The sequence below is a fragment of the Argopecten irradians genome, chromosome 2 (assembly GCF_041381155.1).
Source record: "Argopecten irradians isolate NY chromosome 2, Ai_NY, whole genome shotgun sequence".
NCBI classification, from domain to species: Eukaryota; Metazoa; Mollusca; class Bivalvia; order Pectinida; family Pectinidae; genus Argopecten; species Argopecten irradians.
The window spans coordinates 29687976-29711653 of NC_091135.1; the positions used below are offsets into that span (position 1 = coordinate 29687976).

The following is a 23678-nucleotide window of genomic DNA, read 5'->3' on the forward strand; positions in this document are numbered from 1 at the left end:
AGATATAAGTCACAAGTATTCACATTTATTTCATTTATTTCTTATATAACGCAAGAATAATTTAATCAGTTGCTTGAAGTAAATGAAAATAATCATAATTAGTTTGTTTTGCCATATAAAACCCAATACATACAATGAATTGGCATGAGAATTCAGTGTCTGGTACAATTCTAACAGGAGTAACCAAGCCATTAACGAAACAAACAGACACGTCACCAGGCAGACCTAATACATCCATATAGGGGTCACACTGACCTCTATAAACATGTAATGAGGTCAGTTTGACTTCTAAGCTGTTATGGTTACCTATAAACTTAAACATATGCATTTAGCTCTTGACCTTCAAAGGGGTCAAATTAGACATAGATACATATGCCAATGAGCAAATGACAAATATTACAAAGTGTTAGCAAATAATTATCTAGATGACCAACACACTTTAAATAATAGCATCTTAAACATCTTTTACCATGCACATTTAAAAAAAAATAACATAATAAAATTTTACTATTCAATAAATGTAAGTGTAGTACATACTTGTACTATCTCTCATTGAATCAAATATTATTTTGTTATAAATTGAGATTTGTTTATGAGTTTAAACTTACATTTAGCACCCAAACCGGGACAGTTTCATGAACATTCCTTAAATTTAAGGAATTCATTAACTTAAAATTCTCAATAGGAAAGCATAACAGATTTTAAGGGAGGCACCTTAATTTAAGATATTTTCCTTAACTTTTGTAATGCCTTTCTAAAAGGAAATATAAGTTAAGAAATTCCTATCAGTTAAGGATTGTTCGGGGAGCAAATAATATAAATAGTTCTATTTTTGACTTCGCCTTTCTTCAATCATTATGATGAACACCTCTGACAATATTTATCCAATTGACCATATAATCTATTAAGTGTAAGACGTTGGTCATCTAAATAATAAAAGACCTGGACAGATGACTATTAATGTAACAGAGTTATGTCCCTTCATTAGTCAAGACAAAGAGCGAGTTCGATCACAAGCTATAGTCACCGTAGTGAAACTAAAGTGTGATCGAACTTACTTTAGTTTCATGTTGTGCACATGTGCACAGAAACAAAAAATTGTAATGCGCATGTCTTATCGACTAGAGCTCAACCACCTATTTCCTTTAGTCGTTAAACATTAACTAAACTTCTTTTGCGCATGCGTCATTTTTTGAAAACATGGCAGTGATTGGTTGTGGCTTACACGCATGTTGAATCTCAATAAATAGAACAGCATGGCCATAGTCATTAGTCAGTGATCGAACTCGCTCATAGACTGGCTAATTAAAAACCTCAGTACATAGACAGTACAATGGAATATTATAACTGATGACATTACCCAGAAACTTTTACACTGTCACTGTACAACCAAACTACATCTACTGTTTTTATACTTATTTTGATTAAGTAGTATCAGTATAATATACAAAAGGAGACAGGATATGGTGACAACTTTAGGTGATTTATAGTAAACTATGTAAGTATACTTGCGAAGATTTTTTGTGTGTTTTTTATATTTGTTTTCAGCAATCACATCAGACAGTGTTAGAAACCTGTTCTATATAATATGCAGTGAATGAAACTAAAAATCAAAATTATATCTATGAAGTGCATTTTCAAGACCAAAGGTGTAAAAGCCCTAACTACTAGAACTGGTGTACAGTGGCAGCGTGCTGGTTTCTGGGCTTATACCTTCCGGAAAAGCAACAAAACTCCAAGCACTGAATTGTGTTACATCATGCAATATGTAATCAGTATAATACAATAGATAAATCATCATCACAAAAGTTCTCATTTTACTTACACCGTTAATATAAAAAGTCATTTTCCCATAAAGATATTAGTGATAAAAAACATGTTCAATTCTCAAACATGCCAGATAAGGTTGATCAAGTCTCCAAATATCATATACACAAACTCACATGTACATATAAGATCTCCTGGTAAATGTACACACACAGGTATAACAACAGGTAAACGTCTGGTAGGTGTAACAGTAGACTCGCCAGATTTGTCATTCTACAGATTCTGAATTCAATCCCAGGTTACCACAAATTGACTCCTCAAAAAAAGAATGATCTTTTCCAATTCACAACGGTAATTCAATATTAAAACCTGATTGTCCTTAAATTACCAGGTAATTCACGTCCTAAACCGTCTATTTAAATGTCAATTATCTTCTACACAAATCATGTACAATTGTAAACTAATTTTCAATTGTAATCTAATTTTGTACCTACACTGTACTTTTGGTATTATACCATGGCTGTCTACCTGTGCTATTTTCACCTGCCCAGAAGACATATCTGGGTACTCTAATTAAGCAAGCAGTCAAGCCTTTGCCTGGCCTATACAGAATATACCTTGATCCTATACAGGTAAATTAATATCGCTCCACACAACTTTCTTACACAGCCACGCAGGTATTATCATCTGTCACTCTCCCAAATGTAGTCTAACACTCTCTATATATACAAATAATTCATTATTATAATCACTATTCTCATACACAACGTAATAGCTTCCATGTATAGCAATATTAGATAGTAACGGTACAATTTGATAGTAACGGTACAATTTCACCTTCCAGACACCAGATTGTTATCTACTAAAGCTCATGTCATACCTAGGCTTCATCTGTGTAGAAAACCTTACCTCGAACTTCCCCATCACACACCAGTTTGTTAACAAATAAATTTTAAAACAAACAGTATATTTCACATTTTTATATCTTATATTTCAAATCAAAATTTATAATAACTATATGGTTATTTTGATTAAAATACCTAAGTAAGTTTTAGCTCTATCATGAATACCAACCAACATACCTAGTCATTCTAAATATTACAGTGCTGGAATTCTGATATAAACGATATCTATTTGAAAAAACTGTCTTTGCTTTTCCTCCTAATAAATATAATGCATGGCCTTGTAAAGATCTTCAAATACTTTAAGCTAAATCCTAACATCTCTTGGGGTGCACTACTAATTTACCTGTAGTTTTAATGTAGGGCACTGCTAACTTTATAATGCACTATGAGTGCACATGGGTGTAAAGGTTAGTCATATACAACTTCAGGTTATTTCCCTTGAAGTGTAATATTATCTTATATATTAATCATTCTACTTGGGAAGTTCTTGAGGAAGAAAAGCATCTAAACCATACATGACTGCAACAACATACCCTAGTACCCCATTGAGAGCAATATGATATGATCAATTTGTTATAAGGAATTGGAATGTAATAATGTTAAAACTCTTATAAATAATCTCTATATTGTTATACTGCTAACAAATGAAGGATGCATGGTCGTCATGTAATAGTCTACTGAGAAATTAATCAATAAAACCTATTGTTAATAAAATCTATTTAACAATCAGTCTTAACAAGTATGCTTTTCTTCAAAATCAACAAAATATCATTATATATTTTGTATAATTTTCACAATGATAATATGATGTACATTGCAAATCAAACTTATTACTAGAAAATTTCAATTCTAAAAACATTCCCTGTATATAGTCTATAGTTTTTTATAAGATTGTGAAAGACAGCAGTTTGACTGGCTAAGTTATCTCCCTTCCTTTTTGTCTGACCGAAAATAATGATTATATAGCTATTTGTTAAGATAATGCATCTCTTTCATAAATAGAATTCAGAAAAAAGTTTAACATGTCAAATAAAATCACTATTAAATGTAAATTGAACAAGGGTTATTTTATACTTGCTTACTTTCTCTAAATGAAGATTTGTTGTGATACAAACCATTAGTAACTATGATCACTATAATCAGGGATACTACAATATACTGACTCTATAATTATATTAACATGAATAATATATATTGTTAAATATCTATGTTTCACAACTCATGTTGTGTAATATAAGGAGGAATGGTGGAGAGAATTTAAAATATGGCATATTACAAAAACAAGTTGTGTAGTTAAATTCTCCTGATAAAAATGGAATTTATATCAAAACCATCAACAAATCTCCAAACCTGTGAATGATTTTCACCTCAATTTACATGTCAATCAGTATTGTATCAAATGAACAGAGAAATCACTAAGAGGTACAGTGTACTGAACAAACTTTAGTGACAAAATGAACGTACATGTAAGATGTGTAGAGAACACAACATAATATCAATAAATATCATTATCCATTTTTTTTCAAATCTGACCAATGACAATTAAGTACTTAATCATGAGCCCTCAATAATAAATATGCTTCGTCTGAATAAAGAAAACTTCAAGCAAGCTTGGCAGTGCGTGTAAGCCTTACTTTAAACTAAGCTTTAATTTTGCTATACAAGGTTAATTTAGAAGTACCAGGAAAACTTGTTATAGCAGACTCTCTCTCTTCAGAATTCTATGTTAAGTAGATTGTACACATATATAGTATATAATTATATATAACAGCACTCATGATGTAGAACATAGGTGTATAATAGTAACAAATTGTACATATCACAGATGACAAATGATAGAACTGATCAGCCGATTTCTCAGGTAAGTGAAACACTGTCCGATAGTTACAAATGATCTGTAAAACGAGACCTCATTCTGATAGTTACTATACAACTAACCAAACTGCCATCATGAAACCAGCTTACTATTTAGAGTTCCATGTAATAAAACAATCACAGAAATTGTTTTACTGCATTTCTGATTGCTTCTCAGTGAAGTTTCAGGATCCAGGAATCTTCATCAATTAATTACTTTCACACCTTATCAAAGTGTATCTTTTGGTAATAGAAATAATCAGATATATCTTTACAGACCAATAAACACATAAGTTTTACATACACCTGATAATCAACTGATCCAATCAGGTTCTATATTTAGAGTTGTCAGGTGTTATTAAAACAAGTAGGATTATCTCCTTTGGAAAACTTGGAAATTGTCTTTATCCAATATGGAGTGTCCAGATTATAAACTGCTAGGATGAAAGCACAGCGAGCGTTGAATTGCTCCAGTGAACAAAACCACAGATCAACGCCTTATTCCACAGATCACATGTCTCATGTTGATCACTGTGTTGTAGACTTGTCTTTGCCTTTGCTACATGTAATGCACATTGCACTTAATTGGCATTGAATGCAAACACAGTATTTTTGCATAATTGATATAAAATGAGTGAGTCCTAGGGAATCAAGCCCTTTCATTTTGGAGGGGGTGGTGGAGGTGCTCGCGCTCCTGGCAAAAACACAAAGGAAATTTGTAATCTCAGCAAAACCTACATCATACATGTATCAAACATTGAAGCAAATTTAATAAATCTTCATTATCAAAAACTGACTTTTAAACACATCTTTATATATTGCAGTTTTCTCAGTTGAGTCAGGATTTCTACAATTCTTCAGTTCAGTTTAAACTGTAAACACAGTCATATAGTTTTAGATGAATTTCAGACAAAATAAACTTTTGTTTTTAAGCAATTCTATGGTTTCATCTGTATACTAAACTTACTTTTTTAACCTATTACCAGTATTACTTTTACAAACCAGTTCTATATTAAACACATACCTGTATTTTTGCCTGGATTTCTAGGGTTTTTACTTGGATATGTCTTGTTCATCTTACTAAATGGTTCTGGAGGCGGACACTCATTTGCATTGTGAAACCTGAACCTATTTTCAAAATCTACAAAAGATTGGGTGAAGTTCTCGTCATAGCAAATTTGGTTGCAATCTAGGTATATTTAAAGTTGTATTTCTTGTAATTTTCATCATCACAAACTGTCATAAAACATACAATGTGTGAATATTGATGCTTGATGATTCAGATCAAAAAAATCCCCAATATACTATTAACATGATGATAAATGTCGCATGAAATATCACATGTTTTGTAAGAAATGCCGCAGTCAATGAAACTTTTGAGTAGTATCAGAAAACCGAGTTGCATCACGTGATAGATATCGGCCATACCATGTATAGATTCGAACCTTCCCAATCATATCATGTGGCCAACATCGGCAATTCCCGTACAGATCGGAATAGATCAGAATAGTTTTGAGACTTCTGAGCTATTTCAAATGTGTAAACATTAAAAATGGAAATTTAAATTTAATTGTTTTCTCAATTAATGACACGGCAAATATGGAAAGTTTAAAGCTTAAGAGTGGCGGGGAAAAATAAGTAGAACACTTTAAATACCTTTTTTATGCTAAAACTACCGCAATGCACAGACAGTACAACTTTAAGGACAAAATATTCAATCAATTTCTTAAATACAAATACAACAGATCCTAAATAGCCAGCATACAGCATAAAGCACATAGAGACACGGTGATAGAATGTATGCTTTAGAAACATTATTATTGTTGTTTTTATAAATCAAATAATTCCTACTTTAAAGAAATTCAACTGGTTCTTACCATCACTTCCACCGGAGTAGTTGCCCGATCGCCTTTGTGGAGGGGGCGGGGGCATAGCACCTGTACTCTGTGGGCCTCGCATGGGTGGGGGAGGTGGCCTGACTCCTGGGGTACGCGGTAAAGTCCCACCATTTTGTGCCGATGTGGTTCTAGTTGGCGGTGGCGGCGGGGGGCCACCTTGTCGTGGCGGTTGGCTAGGAGGGGGAGGGGGTTGATTAGTCCTGACAGATGATGGCCGATTGGTTGGTTTCAAAGAGGATGATGGAGGGGGAGGTGGCCTGTTTGAAGGAGGAGGAGGAGGTGGCGCTCCCTGAAACAAATAAAACAGTAATTGTAGTTAATGGTGCCACAGAATGTAACCTCCTTCCTTAGAAAATTCACTATGTTAAAACTTGTTCTATATAACTGTGTTCATGGATGTATCATGACAAATTTTGTTTCAATAGATATCAAGATGATATATTGTTATACATAATCAGTGCACCGCCATATGTATATATGATATATTTTTGTACCAGTATATATATATTTCATGGAATCCCAGAGTGAACAGTTATGTCAAATCAGTACCACTATATGTATTGTTTTTAAACTGTACCTAGTAGATAAATCGATATACTGATTATACTGTGAACATGACTCTATATAATGACTTCCTGAAGTCAAACTGTAATTACAAATTGTTCCTGTGCCTGATCAAACTTGACCTCCATACACTTTCTGACTATATACTTGCCTCTCCATGACTTATATAACCACCATCTGATTATTGTATGTAATTTGAAAATAACTTCATCTGTACAGTGGTTTGATCTACATATTCATGAATTTCTGCAATTAACTTACAATTTTGCCTGTCCATGGTTGAACATCAGTTGGTATTTCAGGAAGTGGCCTACGTTTTTTTACAGAAGGAATAGGCTTTGGATCAGAGTGAGTTCCCTTGGCTTGATAAGCACCATAAGTACCGAATATATCATCGTCATCCTCAAATCTGCCCCTATTATTAACGGAATGATCTGGAGGATTGCGACCATTCACACTATCCATGATTTATTAGGTGTAATCTTAATAGCACTTCCTGCCGCTACTATACACAGACATTTGCTACCTTATTCATCACTAGCATTTCCATATTTATACAATCCAAACCAATTTCATGAATATTCATGAGTACTCCATACCAAAAGACAGTACATGTATAAGCTTTACAGGCCATGTATCTATAAAAACATTTTTCCACAGTTTCTTAAGTCTGAATTACAGGCCATGTATCTATAAAAACATTTTTCCACAGTTTCTTAAGTCTGAATTACAGGCTGCAGACTATATCTGGTCAGACTTAACAAGTTTTATGAAGGTTTCCTTATCATATTAATAATACAAGAGATCAGATTTAATGCATTTAGTCTTCTAGAAAGTTTATCTAATTTATCATTTTTATCGTTTTAAAAACACAGTACCCAAGCAGCTTTATTTTGATGAGTGAAATATCAACACTTTGATTGAGATCACACTTTGATCATCCCATCAATATATAAAACAAGATTATAAGTCTGCCTGCTTCCGTTGTCCACAACCGCGAGCAGGATATAGATGAGAGGCGACAGGAAAATGTAGAGAGACAAGACCAATACACATTATAGCATGCATGGTCCTTGGTACATTAATGGATTCACATGGTTCCTGGTACACACGTACACAGACTGTCCCTGGTACACACAGTTCCTGGTACACACGTACACAGACTGTCCCTGGTACACACGTATACAGACTGTCCCTGGTACACACGTACACAGACTGTCCCTGGTACACACGTACACAGACTGTCCCTGGTACACACAGTTCCTGGTACACACGTACACAGACTGTCCCTGGTACACACGTACACAGACTGTCCCTGGTACACACGTACACAGACTGTCCCTGGTACACACAGTTCCTGGTACACACGTACACAGACTGTCCCTGGTACACATGTACATAGACTGCCCCTGGTACACACGTACACAGACTGTCCCTGGTACACACAGTTCCTGGTACACGCGTACACAGACTGTCCCTGGTACACACAGTTCCTGGTACACACGTACACAGACTGTCTCTGGTACACACACATTCACACACAGTCCAAGCTGCTACACACATGTACTCAACACATTGGCTAAGGTCAGTTGTGTCCAGTAAAACATCTCCATAAGGAATGTAACCAACAGTGCAATCCATAAGATGAATTGATAGAGAAAGTATTTCTGTGTTTTCTTCAAAATTAATGATTTCTAAACACATAGAGAATTTCAATTATACACCCCATCATAATTGGTTTGTTTGATTACATAGTTTAACACCTATTAACAGCCTGGATCATTAAAGGATGTGAGAAATTCAACAGGTGGAGGAAAGCCGGAATACCTGGAACCAGCAGTCACAGTATCTGGCAACTACTGTACATTTGATTTGAACTCACAACCCAAAGTGATGGGCTCGTGGTAAAATGTCAGGACATCTTAACCACCTGACCATTGTGGCCACAAATGATTACAATCCAGGTAAGTTTAGGGTCATATCTAATACCTAGTACCTAAAAAACACAACATCTAACACTGCATTCATATAAATGAGCACAAACATATATGTGCAATGCAAAGTTGTATAAGCTATAAACTATTTGGTGACAAGAATATAGAATAATTGCATATGTTCAAACATTAATATACAACAAGAGATCCCAGAGGGATCTTGGCGCCCACCTTAGAACGATCTTTGTCTGACAAAGGAAAGAGGGATCTTTTCTCTGCTTTTCAAGCTTTTACTACATATTACTACACATGAAATTTCAAAAAGATCCTTTGACTACTTTCTGAGATATATAACAGTAACAAACTTCAATTATCAAAATCCTAGATGGCTACCTGTTGGCCATCTTATTCACCGATCGGTCCTAAAATGCAATATGCACAACTAGACCCCTAGAGGAACCTGCATAATAATTTGAGACAGATCCCTTCAGTACATTCTTAGACATAGCGGAAAAAAACTTCAAATGTCAAAATCCAAGATGGCGTCCTGTCGGCCATCTTGTTCATTGATCGGTACGTATACCAAAATGCAATATGCATAACCAGGGACCTAGGGGAACCTGCACATGAAATTTGAGACAGATCCCTTCAGTACTTTCTAAGAAATAGTGGTAACAAGCTTCAACTATCAAAATCCAAGATGGCGTCCTGTCGGCCATCTTGTTCACCGATGGGTCTGAAAATGCAATATGCACAACTAGACCCCTAGGGGAACCTGCACATGCAATTTGAGACAGATCCCTTCAGTACTTTCTGAGAAATAGCGGTAACAAACTTCAATTGTCAAAATCCAAGATGGCTGCCTGTCGGCCATCTTGTTAACCGATTGGTCCGAAAATGCAATATGCACAACTAGGCCCCTAGGGGAACTTACATGTGAAATTGAGAAAGATCCCTTCCGTACATTCTGAGAAATAGCGGTAACAAACTTTACCAATCAAAATCCAAGATGGCTGCCTGGCGGCCATTTTGTTGACCGATTGGTCCCAAAATACAATATGCACAACTAGGGCCCTAGGGGAACCTACATATAAAATTTGAGAAACATCCCTTCAGTACTTTCTGAAAAATAGCGGTAACAAGAATTGTTAACGGAAGGAAGGACGGACGACAGACCACGGACAAAAAGCGATTTGAATAGCCCACCATCTGTAGATGGTGGGCTAATAAAGTCAAGATTGCATAATATATGCAATCTTCTTTTCATCATTTACCAATTGTAGTTCAACATTTAGTTGGAAAGAAAATGTTTCTATTCATCAAAAAAAAAATCTTCCAATACTATCATGTTCAGTTGGTATTAATACTGAATATGATTAAGAGTTATCTACCGTCAATGATTATAGTTAATGTCAGTCCTTACCTGTGAGGGAGGCGGGGGTAGCGGCCTGCCTACCATACTTGGCGGTCTATTTCCTGGTCCTTTCGCTGACTGAGGAGGGGGAGGAGGAGGTGCTCCGCCCTTTGCTGACTGTGGAGGAGGTGGCGGTGGCCCAGATGATTTGGCAGACTGAGGAGGAGGGGGAGGCGGTCCTGGTCCTTTTGCTGACTGTGGGGGAGGGGGAGGGGGCCACTGCGAGGAAGGCTTCCCAGGAGCTGTCGTTGGTGGAGGTCTATTTGGGGGCGGGGGAGGTTGTGACCTCGGAACCCCTCCCATGACCCCTGACCTAGGACGAGCATTATTGTTTATAGAATTATTAGATTCACCACTAATTGAAAGTCTTGATGAGTTACTATTTAAAGAGGTATTACTTCCTCGCATATGACCATTCCGGTCATCATTTGACAGTTTCCCTGGACTGCCAGCCAAAGTTGGCTTGTTCTGTGCAGGGGGGGGAGGTGGCGGGCCAGGTCGGTTCTGTCCATTTAACATTGGCCGTTGGTTCAAACCAGGCTTTGTGTTAGAGGGTGGAGGAGGAGGAGGTCCGCCTGTATTTCGGCCTGGTCCATTTGATACTGACGATGGTCCATTGGGCATACGTGGGCCTGGGGGACGAAAAGCTTGTGGTGGGCCTCCCGGTCCTGAAATAAAAGTTATTTAAGTTAAGTAGACACTTAATCAGTAAACCAAGAAAATAGTTGCAGAACTAAAAATTTAGTCTTAATATAAATAAAGCTTAAGCAAACCTTAATACTGCCAATGGCAACGATCAGGATAATGATCACAAATAACTAATCTTAATCAGAAAGTAATTCTTTCATCTACCTCTTTGCCCTCCTTGCTGTCTTTTGTTTGCACTGGGTAACCTCGGCACCCCTCCGGCAAACAGCCCCCCCAGGCCTCCCACTGATGGAGGAGTCGGTGTTCCTGCTGTAATAAGGCAAAGTTCAGTGTAAGGTAAATAAACAAGACACCACAAAACATAGCAATGGAGTGATTACAGGTGAGCTTCATGGAAAAATAAAGAAATTCTAGTAACAACATACAAACAAATTCTTATATGTAACTTGTGTTAGTTCAACAATCAGTCTTAAATAATTCTCTCATCATTCACCAATTTGTCACTAGATTTAGCAGTGAGAGATTTCCTTAGGGTTTGACAGATTGTGTGTGCTCACTTTTTCAACTGAAAGTACATTGTACAGTTATGAACTCCTATGGTATAACCATGACATAACATCTATATACTGTACCATCATTAATTTTGGTATGCAGATGATGGACTAATATATGTGTTTATGGCAGAAAAATGATCCTTTTCTATCTTGGGGACGAGACAATATCATTGCCATACCCCCTCCTCAAGACATGAAAATATTCCATTACAATCAATGAATTTTATTCACAATATTCAATCAATCATCATCTAATTGGATGAATTTAAATATACATATATATATCTATGATCCAAAAACTACCATCATGATGTCATAATAGAGTATATTTTTATTTAAAAGTGATACCAGTGTTATAACATACTCGATAGTCCAGGGGTTCCGATCACTAAAGTTCTCTATACCCCTGGATTATCTCATAGTAAAACTGGAGGCAACAGAACAGGTAATTCAGTCATTTAATGCACATCAAAAGAGTAATAAAACGGTACACTGTGGCTTTGAAGTTGGGCACCATTCTCTCTGTAGTCTTCAAAGGAAATTTTTGCTGACCTGTGATTGGTTCAGATATTTTCCTCTGAGCTGCCTTCAGTTTTACTATGAGATAGTCCAGGGGTGTAGATATCGTAATTAAGTGATCAGAACCCCTGGAGTATCAAAGATGGTGTTATAAGTATTGGTGTAACAAGTTAACAGTATCAACTGCATCAACATATTTGCTTCACAAAATAAAATTTGTTAAATATTTAACTTAGTAACAAAATCATGTAAGAGTTTCTAATCTTCATCAAAAGAAAACATTTAATAATATACAAAAGCAATTACAGTCACAGCTAGTGCACCCAAGCAACTTTAAAAAACTGTAATATGAAGAAATATTTTCAATATGATCTGAAAGCACAAATAACTTACTTACAACAAAATTCTCACAATAAAGATAATATTAATTTAATTAGTCATCAGAATAATCTTATTAGTCTGAAGTATAGCCTTTTACCATAATTTTGAGTCTGAGCATCATTAGGCATATCACTGTTGTTTACATGCAATCATTGTAAGTAAAGGTATTTGTTTTCTTTTGTAACTTTTAAAAATATTGAAGCCATTGATGTAGCACGACCATGATAATTTGGCCTATGGAATCTAAACTTAAGTGCTAAACTGATATTTTCCTTTACCTGAAAATCTGAAAAAACATACATTAAATATCATTGTACTTATCTTTATTGATGAATGAAGCTGGTTGCATTAAAAGAAATAATACAATCACAACATGCAAAACACAATGTATGAACGAACGAATACAACAATTAATGGATAAATCCTGTCACAGGATGACAATGCTGATGAGTTCAATAGACCCTTTGACAGTAATACAGCTCTGGGTCCCACATCCTGTGTTAACAGTCCATTATACAGGTCCATGGGACATCCATTAACACTGGCCTAATTACATATAAACACAATCATAATATACCCAGCAGAGTCATCAGCTACATACAGCATCAGATACACACTGGTGTCATCAGCTACATACAGCATCAGATACACACTGGTGTCATCAGCTACATACAGCATCAGATACACACTGGTGTCATCAGCTGCATACAGCATCAGAATACACACTGGTGTCATCAGCTACATACAGTCTCAGATACAAACTGGTGTCATCAGCTACATACAGTGTCAGATACACACTGGTGTCATCAGCTACATACAGCATCAGATACACACTGGTGTCATCAGCTACATACAGCATCAGATACACTATGGTGTCATCAGCTACATACAGCATCAGATACACACTGGTGTCATCAGCTACATACAGCATCAGATACACACTGGTGTCATCAGCTACATACAGTGTCAGATACACACTGGTGTCATCAGCTACATACAACATCAGATACATAATATACCAGCAGATACATACAGCATCAGACACACACTGGTGTCATCAGCTTCATACAGCATCAGATACACACTGGTGTCATCAGTTACATACAGCATCAGATACACACTGGTGTCATCAGCTACATACAGCATCAGATACACACTGGTGTCATCAGCTACATACAGCATCAGATACACACTGGTGTCATCAGCTACATACAGTGTCAGATACACACTGGTGTCATCAGCTACATACAGTGTCAGATACACACTGGTGTCATCAGCTACATACAGCATCAGATACACACTGGTGTCATCAGCTACATACAGCATCAGATACACACTGGTGTCAGCTACATACAGTGTCAGATACATGCTGGTGTCATCAGCTACATAGTCTCAGATACACACTGGTGTCATCAGCTACATACAGCATCAGATACACACTGGTGTCATCAGCTACATACAGCATCAGATACACACTGGTGTCATCAGCTACATACAGCATCAGATACACACTGGTGTCATCAGCTACATACAGCATCAGATACACACTGGTGTCATCAGCTATATACAGTGTCAGATACACACTGGTGGCATAAGCTACATGCAGTGTTAGATACATACTGGTTTCATCAGCTACATACAGCATCAGATACACACTGGTGTAAGCTACATACAGCATCAGATACACAATGGTGTCATCAGCTACATACAGTCTCAGATACACACTGGTGTCATCAACTACATACAGCATCAGATACAAACTGGTGTCATCAGCTACCTATAGCATCAGATACACACTTGTGTCATCAGCTATATACAGCATCAGATACACACTGGTGTCATCAGCTACATACAGCATCAGATACACACTGGTGTCATCAGCTACATACAGCATCAGATACACACTGGTGTCATCAGCTACATACAGTGTCAGATACACACTGGTGTCATCAGCTACATACAGCATCAGATACACACTGGTGTCATCAGCTACATACAGTGTCAGATACACACTGGTGTCATCAGCTACATACAGCATCAGATACACACTGGTGTCATCAGCTACATACAGCATCAGATACACACTGGTGTCATCAGCTACATACAGCATCAGATACACACTGGTGTCATCAGCTACATACAGCATCAGATACACACTGGTGTCATCAGCTACATACAGTGTCAGATACACACTGGTGTCATCAGCTACATAGTCTCAGATACACACTGGTGTCATCAGCTACATACAGTGTCAGATACATGCTGGTGTCATCAGCTACATAGTCTCAGATACACTATGGTGTCATCAGCTACATACAGCATCAGATACACACTGGTGTCAGCTACATACAGTGTCAGATACACACTGGTGTCATCAGCTGGATACATACAGCATCAGATACACACTGGTGTCATCAGCTACATACAACATCAGATACACACTGGTGTCATCAGCTACATACAGCATCAGATACACACTGGTGTCATCAGCTACATACAGCATCAGATACACACTGGTGTCATCAGCTACATACAGCATCAGATACACACTGGTGTCAGCTACATACAGTGTCAGATACACACTGGTGTCATCAGCTACATACAGCATCAGATACACACTGGTGTCATCAGCTACATACAGCATCAGATACACACTGGTGTCATCAGCTTCATACAGTGTCAGATACACACTGGTGTCATCAGCTACATACAGCATCAGATACACACTGGTGTCATCAGCTACATACAGTGTCAGATACACACTGGTGTCATCAGCTACATACAGCATCAGATACACACTGGTGTCATCAGCTACATACAGTGTCAGATACACACTGGTGTCATCAGCTACATACAGCATCAGATACACACTGGTGTCATCAGCTACATACAGTGTCAGATACACACTGGTGTCATCAGCTACATAGTCTCAGATACACACTGGTGTCATCAGCTACATACAGTGTCAGATACATGCTGGTGTCATCAGCTACATAGTCTCAGATACACACTGGTGTCATCAGCTACATACAGCATCAGATACACACTGGTGTCATCAGCTACATACAGTGTCAGATACACACTGGTTTCATCAGCTGCATACAGTGTCAGATACACACTGGTGTCATCAGCTATACAGCATCATAAATATTTAATTAACTGTAAGTGTAAATTTACCCAAACTTTCATACCACATCCTCCAGCTACATGCACACCAGTAATTTAACTACCTACAGGAAGTTATTAATTGCTCTTACCATTTTAATTAGTTAATCAGTAATTTGTACACCTATTCACTTTAAAGTGATCATTCTCAAAGTGAAGCTATTCTTTGGAGATCTTTTAGGGAGCTACACATAATTCACATCAATAACATTTGTCTAGCTAAGATAAGCGAGTGAATCAATTCCAAATGTAACAGAAATGTGTGGTCACTTATTGCATGTCCATTCAAAATGTAACAGAAATGTGTGGTCACTTATTGCATGTCCATTCAAAATGTAACAGAAATGTATGGTCACTTATTGCATGTCCATTCAAAATGTAACAGAAATGTATGGTCACTTATTGCATGTCCATTCAAAATGTAACATGTAACAGAAATGTGTGGTCACCTACTGCATGGCCATTCCAAATGTAACAGAAATGAGTGGTCACCTATTGCATGGCCATTCCAAATGTAACAGAAATGTGTGGTCACCTACTGCATGGCCATTCCAAATGTAACAGAAATGTGTGGTCACCTACTGCATGGCCATTCCAAATGTAACAGAAATGTGTGGTCACCTACTGCATGGCAATTCCAAATGTAACAGAAATGTGTGGTCACTTATTGCATGGCCATTCCAAATGTAACAGAAATGTATGGTCACTTATTGCATGTCCATTCAAAATGTAACAGAAATGTGTGGTCACTTATTGCATAGCAATTCCAAATGTAACAGAAATGTGTGGTCACTTATTGCATGGCCATTCCAAATGTAACAGAAATGTATGGTCACTTATTGCATGTCCATTCAAAATGTAACAGAAATGTGTGGTCACTTATTGCATAGCAATTCCAAATGTAACAGAAATGTGTGGTCACCTACTGCACGGCCATTCCAATCCTGTCTAATCACTTTACTTAAGTTGGTCAGTAATTTAAGTGTTCACATGATCAGTTTCCATTTCATTATTACTTGAATATAATATGAACACATAGTGATATAATTGAAGTACACACACATAACATGTCTTAAATTGTGATAAAAAAACAACAAACAACATATAATGCTTAAACAGACATCAGAATTATAAATTTATACTTAACACATACATTTTCACATTTACAGTCAAAATGGTGAAATATTGGGTAATTGCATAAGGTAAATTATTAAACTGAAAACTTGAAAAAAAAATATAACCACCACGAAACATGCTAAGGAGATTAAAATTCTGTTACCACCGTCAGAAAAGCTGGGCTTCAAGGGCTGCTTAATGGTTTGGGGACCTGTAAGACTCTGCTTACGTTTCTGGTTTATCATGTTATTTTTGGCTACTCCTGAAAGTGAACATGTATAACTATCGTCGTCAGCTAAGGAAAGGTATGTCCAGGCTAACTATATATGGCCAAAGTCAGCTAAGGGAAGCAGCTAAGGAAAGATATATCCAGGCTAACTGACCATTTTCATCCACATAAAATACTTTAACAGACACAAAAGACAATACCGTTCCTATACGATACACCTTATTTCTTTAGTGTTTTCCTAGGTATCTATTTAGGATACGTTCTTTTTCTGAATCTGAATTGGTTTTGACAATTTTTATTTCATTTAAGTGTAGACTATGTTGCATATATTGTACATTTGCTATTCGCTTGACCATATGTTCTCATGATCACAAGTCTCTGAGGTAACATGTACGCAAGCCTAAATAATGATAGAAAGTCTACACCTAAAACAGGAACAAACACTGACTTTTGGGAACAATTAGTTATTTTATATCAGAACATCTTACCATCATCCTGGGCCCCACGCCACGAGTTAGGGAGCTCTCTACTGTTGGGCCGATTGTTGTGGCAGGCCACCGTGTTGAATTTGTTGGCCCCACCACCAGGGGGCATCAACGGACCTGCACCACGACCACCACCGCCAGGCGAAGGCTTGTTACCTAAATGGGGGAAAGCAGGGTTATACACAGGCACCAAAGGGCTACTATGAAGATATGTGGATGTGATTGTCCTCCAGGTATCTATAAAATGCATTAGAAGTATACCTACTGTCCCATGCCATTGCATGATTGTAAAAGGCAACTAACTAATTAGGATATTTTCTTTTATATTCTTCCTACCAGACTTCATTTTTCCTAACATATCCCTTGGCACTGTCTCACTTTTAGCTTTCAGTTGAGGTAGCTTCTGGGTTCTGTCCTCTGGCCGAGACACACCATAGTCTATAACAGAGGTAGTTTCTGCCCTTGCTTAGTGCAGAGTTCCACTATTTGGAATTACAACTCAAACATACCGCAGTTCTACCAAAACAAGCATATATGTCACACATGCAGCACATGACATACACAGGGGGCTTACCTTAAATGACCCTAGCTGTTAACAAAAATTAAGCTGTATCAGCTGCTCTTTTGGTATACATTTAGCCAGATAATCATTTAATTCTTGATGTCTCTATTTTATGGCAGCACTCAAAATGACAAGCAATATGTCTATCCTCAGAAAATTATTTTGTGACTCTAGAATCATTGCATATGGAAGCTGAAGTTTTTCACTTTTTTTAACTTTCTTTTCTTTTCAAACATTAAATTCTGTCATGTTTTGGGTCCATAGAATCAAAGGGCAGGGATTTTGACTGCTAATCATTAGGCTTGACATGTTTCTACTACAAGTTTTGATAACTACCATGGCCAGTTGTCACTGCTAACCAAAGCAAAAGAAACTTTTATTTATAGAATTAGCAAAATTAGCAAAATCATATTACTCTACGCATGCATCGTATGGGAAATTAGAACCATTTGCTTTTATTTGTAGTCTTTATGCACTGAAGATTTAAATTTTTTTCATGATCTATGAACATAAAAGAATCCAAAAACCTCAAATCTCTGGAATAAATAAAATAGTCACTGATATATTTGATCCATTAATTGATTTAGCACAATTTGGAATTTGCAACTTGATATATTCTCAAAAAAAAAATTAAAAAAAAATGTTTCCAGTTGAATAGGAATCATAGGCCATGTTTCCTACTGTACATTTACACTATCCCCACTACCTCCACCAAGCTAATGCTCAATACTGTTACCTCCTACTGATGGCGCACTACGGTCATTGGTGACAGTTTTCTTCAGTTTCATCCCCTTATGAATGTCACTCAGCAAAGCCCCTCGATCAGTTCCCCCTCCTGATTTCTTCACCTTGGGAGGACCACTCGCTTTGACTGTGGGGGGAGGGGGTGCCCCTGGGGGTGGGGGTGGAGGAGGGGGCGGCATCGCTGCAAGCCTTAGGGGTCAACTGTCTATCTGAAATAAGATAATATGAAATTGAACTTACATATCTTGGGTAAAGAAGTAATTCACCAATTACAAATGATCTATTAAATATTTCAGTTGTTTAAACTCTTATGTCTTCATTGATAAAGATGCAGCGTAGTTTTTAAATGGGGGATAATAATGATGATTAATGTTATTGTAATACTATAACTGTAAATGACGCAGAAATCACATGTGCACCTACTCCCAAAAACGCTAAGCTAATTTTTAAATTGTGATTACATGGGAAATTAGATTCAAATACTAAACAAGATATCCCAGAGGGATCTTGGCGCCCACCAAAGAATGATCTATGTCTGGCAATGAAAAGAGGGATCTTTTCCCTGCTTTTCAAACTTTTTCAAGCATATTACATATGAAATTTAAGACAGATTGCTTTATTACTTTCTGAGAAACAGTGGTGAAATCCAAGATGGTGGCCGGTTAGCCATGTTGTTGACAGATCAGTCCCAAAGCTTTATGCACAACTAGGGCCCAAGGGGAACCTATATGCATGGAATTTGAGAGATATCCCTTCAGTAATTTCTGACAAATAGCAGTAACTATCAAAATCAAAGATTGCTGCCAGGTTGCCATCTTGTTGACCGATAAGTCCTAAAATGCAATATGCACAACTAAGGCCCTAGGGGAACCTTCATGTGATATTTGAGAATGATCCCTTCAGTACTTTCTGAGAAATAGCGGTAACAAACTTTAATTATCTAAATCCAAGATGGCAAGCTGTCGGCTATCTTGTTGACCGGTCAGTCCCAAAATGCATTATGCACAAATATGGGCTAAGAAGAACCTACGTATGGAATTTGAGAGAGACTCCCTTCAATACTTTCTGTGAAATAGTGGTAACAAACTTCAACTACCAATATCTAAGAAAGCGGTTGGTCGACAACTTATTGACTGATCTGTCCCAAAATCCAATTTGCACAACTATGGTCCTAGGGAACATATATATGAAATTTGAGAAAGATCCCTTCAGTACTTTCTGAGAAAAACCGGTAACAAACTTAAACTATCAAAATCCAAGATGGCTGCCGGTCCGCCATCTTGTTGACCGGTCAGTCCAAAAATTCAATATGCACAACTGTGGTCCTAGGGGAACCTATATATGAAATTTGAGAAAGATCCCTTCAGTACTTTCTGAGAAAAACCGGTAACAAACTTAAACTATCAAAATCCAAGATGGCTGCCGGTCCGCCATCTTGAATACGGATCGGTCCCAAAATGCAATATGCACAACTAGGGTCCTAGGGAAACCTACATATGAAATAAGATTCCTTCAGTACTTTCTGAGAAATAACGGTAACAAGAATTGTTAATGGATGGACGGACGGACGGACGGACGAAAAGCGATTTGAATAGCCCACCATCTGATGATGGTGGGCTAAAAAATGTGAATTAGGAATATTTTCATTATCTTGTGTATAAATACATTTTTTTAATGTTTTATGGTATCAAAATTATATATATATAATTTAACATGAATAAAAATGAACAAAAATATCAAGAAATGATTGAATCATATAAATACACCAAGATTACTAAAACTTTAAACTTTTTAAATAACATTCTTGTTCATAGATCAAATCATGAAAATGTTTGACCCATTTAGAAAATAACAGGCTATATTTGATTTGATAAAATATAAAATACACATTAATGCTTTATCTCATTAATACCTTTCTGTTTTTATCCCAACATATAACATACCCATCCGAAAACTGCTTTAATTTACTTTCCTATACACCAAGATCAGATATATAGCTACAATACGACTCTTTGATGTGTAGTAGATATCTGATATATTGAGTTAACACTATGTACATTAGGGGTAATCCCAACAGTTTTTACTAGATACCCTATGTTTTTTATCATAAATCAACACACCAACAGACATTTTTATCAAAAGATCAGACAATCCAGCTCCTAAAATACAACTAAAACATGGTACCTTAAACATTGAAATCAATAAACTTCATCCTAAGCTAACTAAACTTTCTGTGTCAGGTCTAGATCTCCATACTGGGCTATAGACAGCTGTTACTTATATAGATACAGTTGTAAAGATAATGCCAATGAAAGATTAAACTTGATATTACTAAATATATATATACACCATAGTCATGTAGTAAATCTACACAGTCCTATGCCAACACATTATCAGGATTCTGTATATAGTTTTATTACACATGTATATGTAATATATGCATGAAGTTTGTAGTTTGTTTAGGTTTTTTTGTTTTTTATAATAGACGATTTTGACTTTTTAACAAGGTTCAAAAAAGGTTCCGACTTAAAAAGTTTTGGTGTTGTACCAGGTAGCAAATTGATTTCGTTTGATGTGGTTTGCTGTGGTTAGTTTATATACAAACCATTCCTACAGAACTTGGTTTAAAAGCAGTCAATTTTTTGGCTAGAAAAACACCCTGCTTTAATTAACAATCGAGTAAGTAAAAACTTTATTTTGGATAGCTTTGAAAATAGTTTCAGAATAGAAATGTGTTTTATTTTGATAATTCAATTATTATCGGCAATGTAAAGGTTCACTAGCGATGAGGGACAAAGGTTGCCCTACGTTTTATGCTATGATTTTCTTTTTGCCCCCTTCTCTACTTTGGTTCTTGGTTATCCATTGAGGAAATGCATTCTACCAGTAAAATCGGGGGGAAGGGAGGAAACTAAATAAAATTAGACCAAAAATGAACAAGAGGCAGCAGTACTAATAAGAAGGGAATCTTCATACAGAGTTTTAGACGACATTTTGGTATTTTTGTTCTTTATAAATCTGGCGGCAATCAGAATAGAGAGATATAATATAAGATTTTTGTTGTAAAATTACAAATTTATTTCTATGAAAACTTCCTATAAAGCTTCATTCAATGATATAAACAGTACACAATGGCGATTCTTATAGTTACAGTATATGGGAATATATAATTAGTTAAAAACTACCGTTTTAATTTGTGTATATTATATTATATCATGTAAACATTATTATAAATGGTGTTATGAATTGAAAATCAACTGCTCCTTTGACGTTTGTCATCTGACTGTGTATTGTAAAAGCCGAACGGAGTCTGCAATAAACAAAAAACTATCGCTGATTTTTATTCAAAATAATGCAAGGCATGTAAAGTATAAATATCCCATTTAATTTAGCGTCCCGTCTAATCACAATCGTAAGTGATAAAACTATTTTAGCTAAACGCTTAGAGAACTTAGTTTTTTATTCTGCGCAAACAGCATCTATCCGCAAGAATGTATAGATTATGGAGTTGAAAGAGCAAAAAAAAGGAAGGACTATTTAATCTTAAGGAAACGAATTTAATTTGCTTATAATCGAATTTAAAGTGGAATCAGCCAAAAAGCATTTATAATACCTTTTGTCAGTTACTTTTAATCCAAACAACTACAATTATTTTTCCAATTGTAAAAGGTTGTGAGTAGATTACATGAAAAATAGCGACAGAATGAAATTGATTTTATCTAACAAGTAAAAATATAAATTGCAAGCGTCATCCTAAAAACCTTAAACGTATTTATGTGCGTCAAAAATTTGATTCGAAAATGCAAGATACTTCTGCCCTAAATATATGCAAAAGCGTTGCAAAACATGTGATATTATTATAGAGTGTAAAATTATACATTCAAAAATGGTTTTAATTTCAAAATTAAAACTAATATGTTTGTACATCCAAAAAATGTCATATACGCACTTATTTGTAGCAATGCTCAGATTTTATATTGGTCAGCAGGAATGGAATTGAGAAGAGAGTTACAAATTACACCGACAACAAACCAAAACAGTCAGATATTTAACAGTAAACGAACAAGAAGGACGGCCTCCCATGTATTGCGCGTGTGTTACGTGTATGTTGTGTGAGGTGCGTGTTTTGGGAGACTGCGGTTAATTCACATGTTATGTCCTCTTGCACAGTGGAACCATTGCCCCCCTCTATAGTGCTACACCATGAAGCATGCTGTCCGAAGACACCAAGCAAACACACCCCACGCCGGTCACATTATACTGACAACGGGTGAAAAACCAGTGAACCCGTCCCTCTCCCCGTTTGCTGAGCGCTATGATCAGGAGCAGAAACTACCACTTTTATAGACTTTTTGTCGTGTCTCGGCCAGGGGACAGAAACCCCAGAGCCTTCCTCACAGGGGCGATACGCTCAACGATATAAGGCCAAAAGTGAGGCTGGTAGTCCAAGTTGCCAAGGAAGGCATATTAGGGAAGATCATCCAAAATCAGTTAGGAAGAAAAGAAAAGATAAGATCCTAAATTTAGTCGAAATCTTTTATGATCATGCAATAGGGGCGCAGGTACAAATTCTAAACAGGCCCTACCTGCATGGAAACTCATCAGTAAAATTCTTGTCCGTCATGATGTATAATAAATATAAACTTTGATTATTTTACATCGATTGAAGAAACCAAGTTATACAACTTATGTAAATCACTCCTCGATGGCCCGTCATAGATGTATTATTAGTATATGTACTAAAGGCTCAAGTTTCATCATGTGTGAAAAACGTCAAGTATTTTGACACAATGACCCCAGACGAATGCTAATCTTCAATTTCCAAAAGCAGTTTTGAACTGTTCAAGCGGTGTTCACAACATAAGAAATGCCGTCATTTGGAAATTATTGATGACAGATTTTAAATCAACACTTCTGCAGTGTTTATGTAGTTAATGTC

At 36.5% G+C, this 23678-nt stretch overlaps 1 protein-coding gene across 1 annotated transcript; it reads right to left on the bottom strand.

The window, feature by feature from the left end:
• Nucleotides 1-18: 18 nt before the first annotated feature.
• LOC138315082 (WAS/WASL-interacting protein family member 1-like) lies at nt 19-18956 on the bottom strand. Its single transcript, XM_069255816.1, has 7 exons — nt 18732-18956; nt 17437-17589; nt 11189-11293; nt 10346-11004; nt 6404-6713; nt 5551-5667; nt 19-5220 (listed from the first exon to the last, which is right to left on the bottom strand). The coding sequence occupies exons 1-7, from the start codon at nt 18916-18918 to the stop codon at nt 5186-5188; spliced, it is 1566 nt and encodes a 521-aa protein (XP_069111917.1). The 5' UTR covers nt 18919-18956; the 3' UTR covers nt 19-5185.
• Between the last annotated feature and the right edge of the window lie 4722 nt (nt 18957-23678).

What these genes read in the sequence shown, in the direction of transcription:
- LOC138315082 (XM_069255816.1), bottom strand. Translation starts at nt 18,918, where the DNA reads ATGCCGCCCCCTCCTCCACCCCCACCCCCAGGGGCACCCCCTCCCCCC. An exon ending in ACAGCAAGGAGGGCAAAGAG is followed by an intron (nt 11,005 to 11,188) that starts GTAGATGAAAGA and finishes CTTTTATTTCAG; the next exon opens with GACCGGGAGGCCCACCACAA. An exon ending in CTACTCCGGTGGAAGTGATG is followed by an intron (nt 5,668 to 6,403) that starts GTAAGAACCAGT and finishes AATCTTTTGTAG; the next exon opens with ATTTTGAAAATAGGTTCAGG.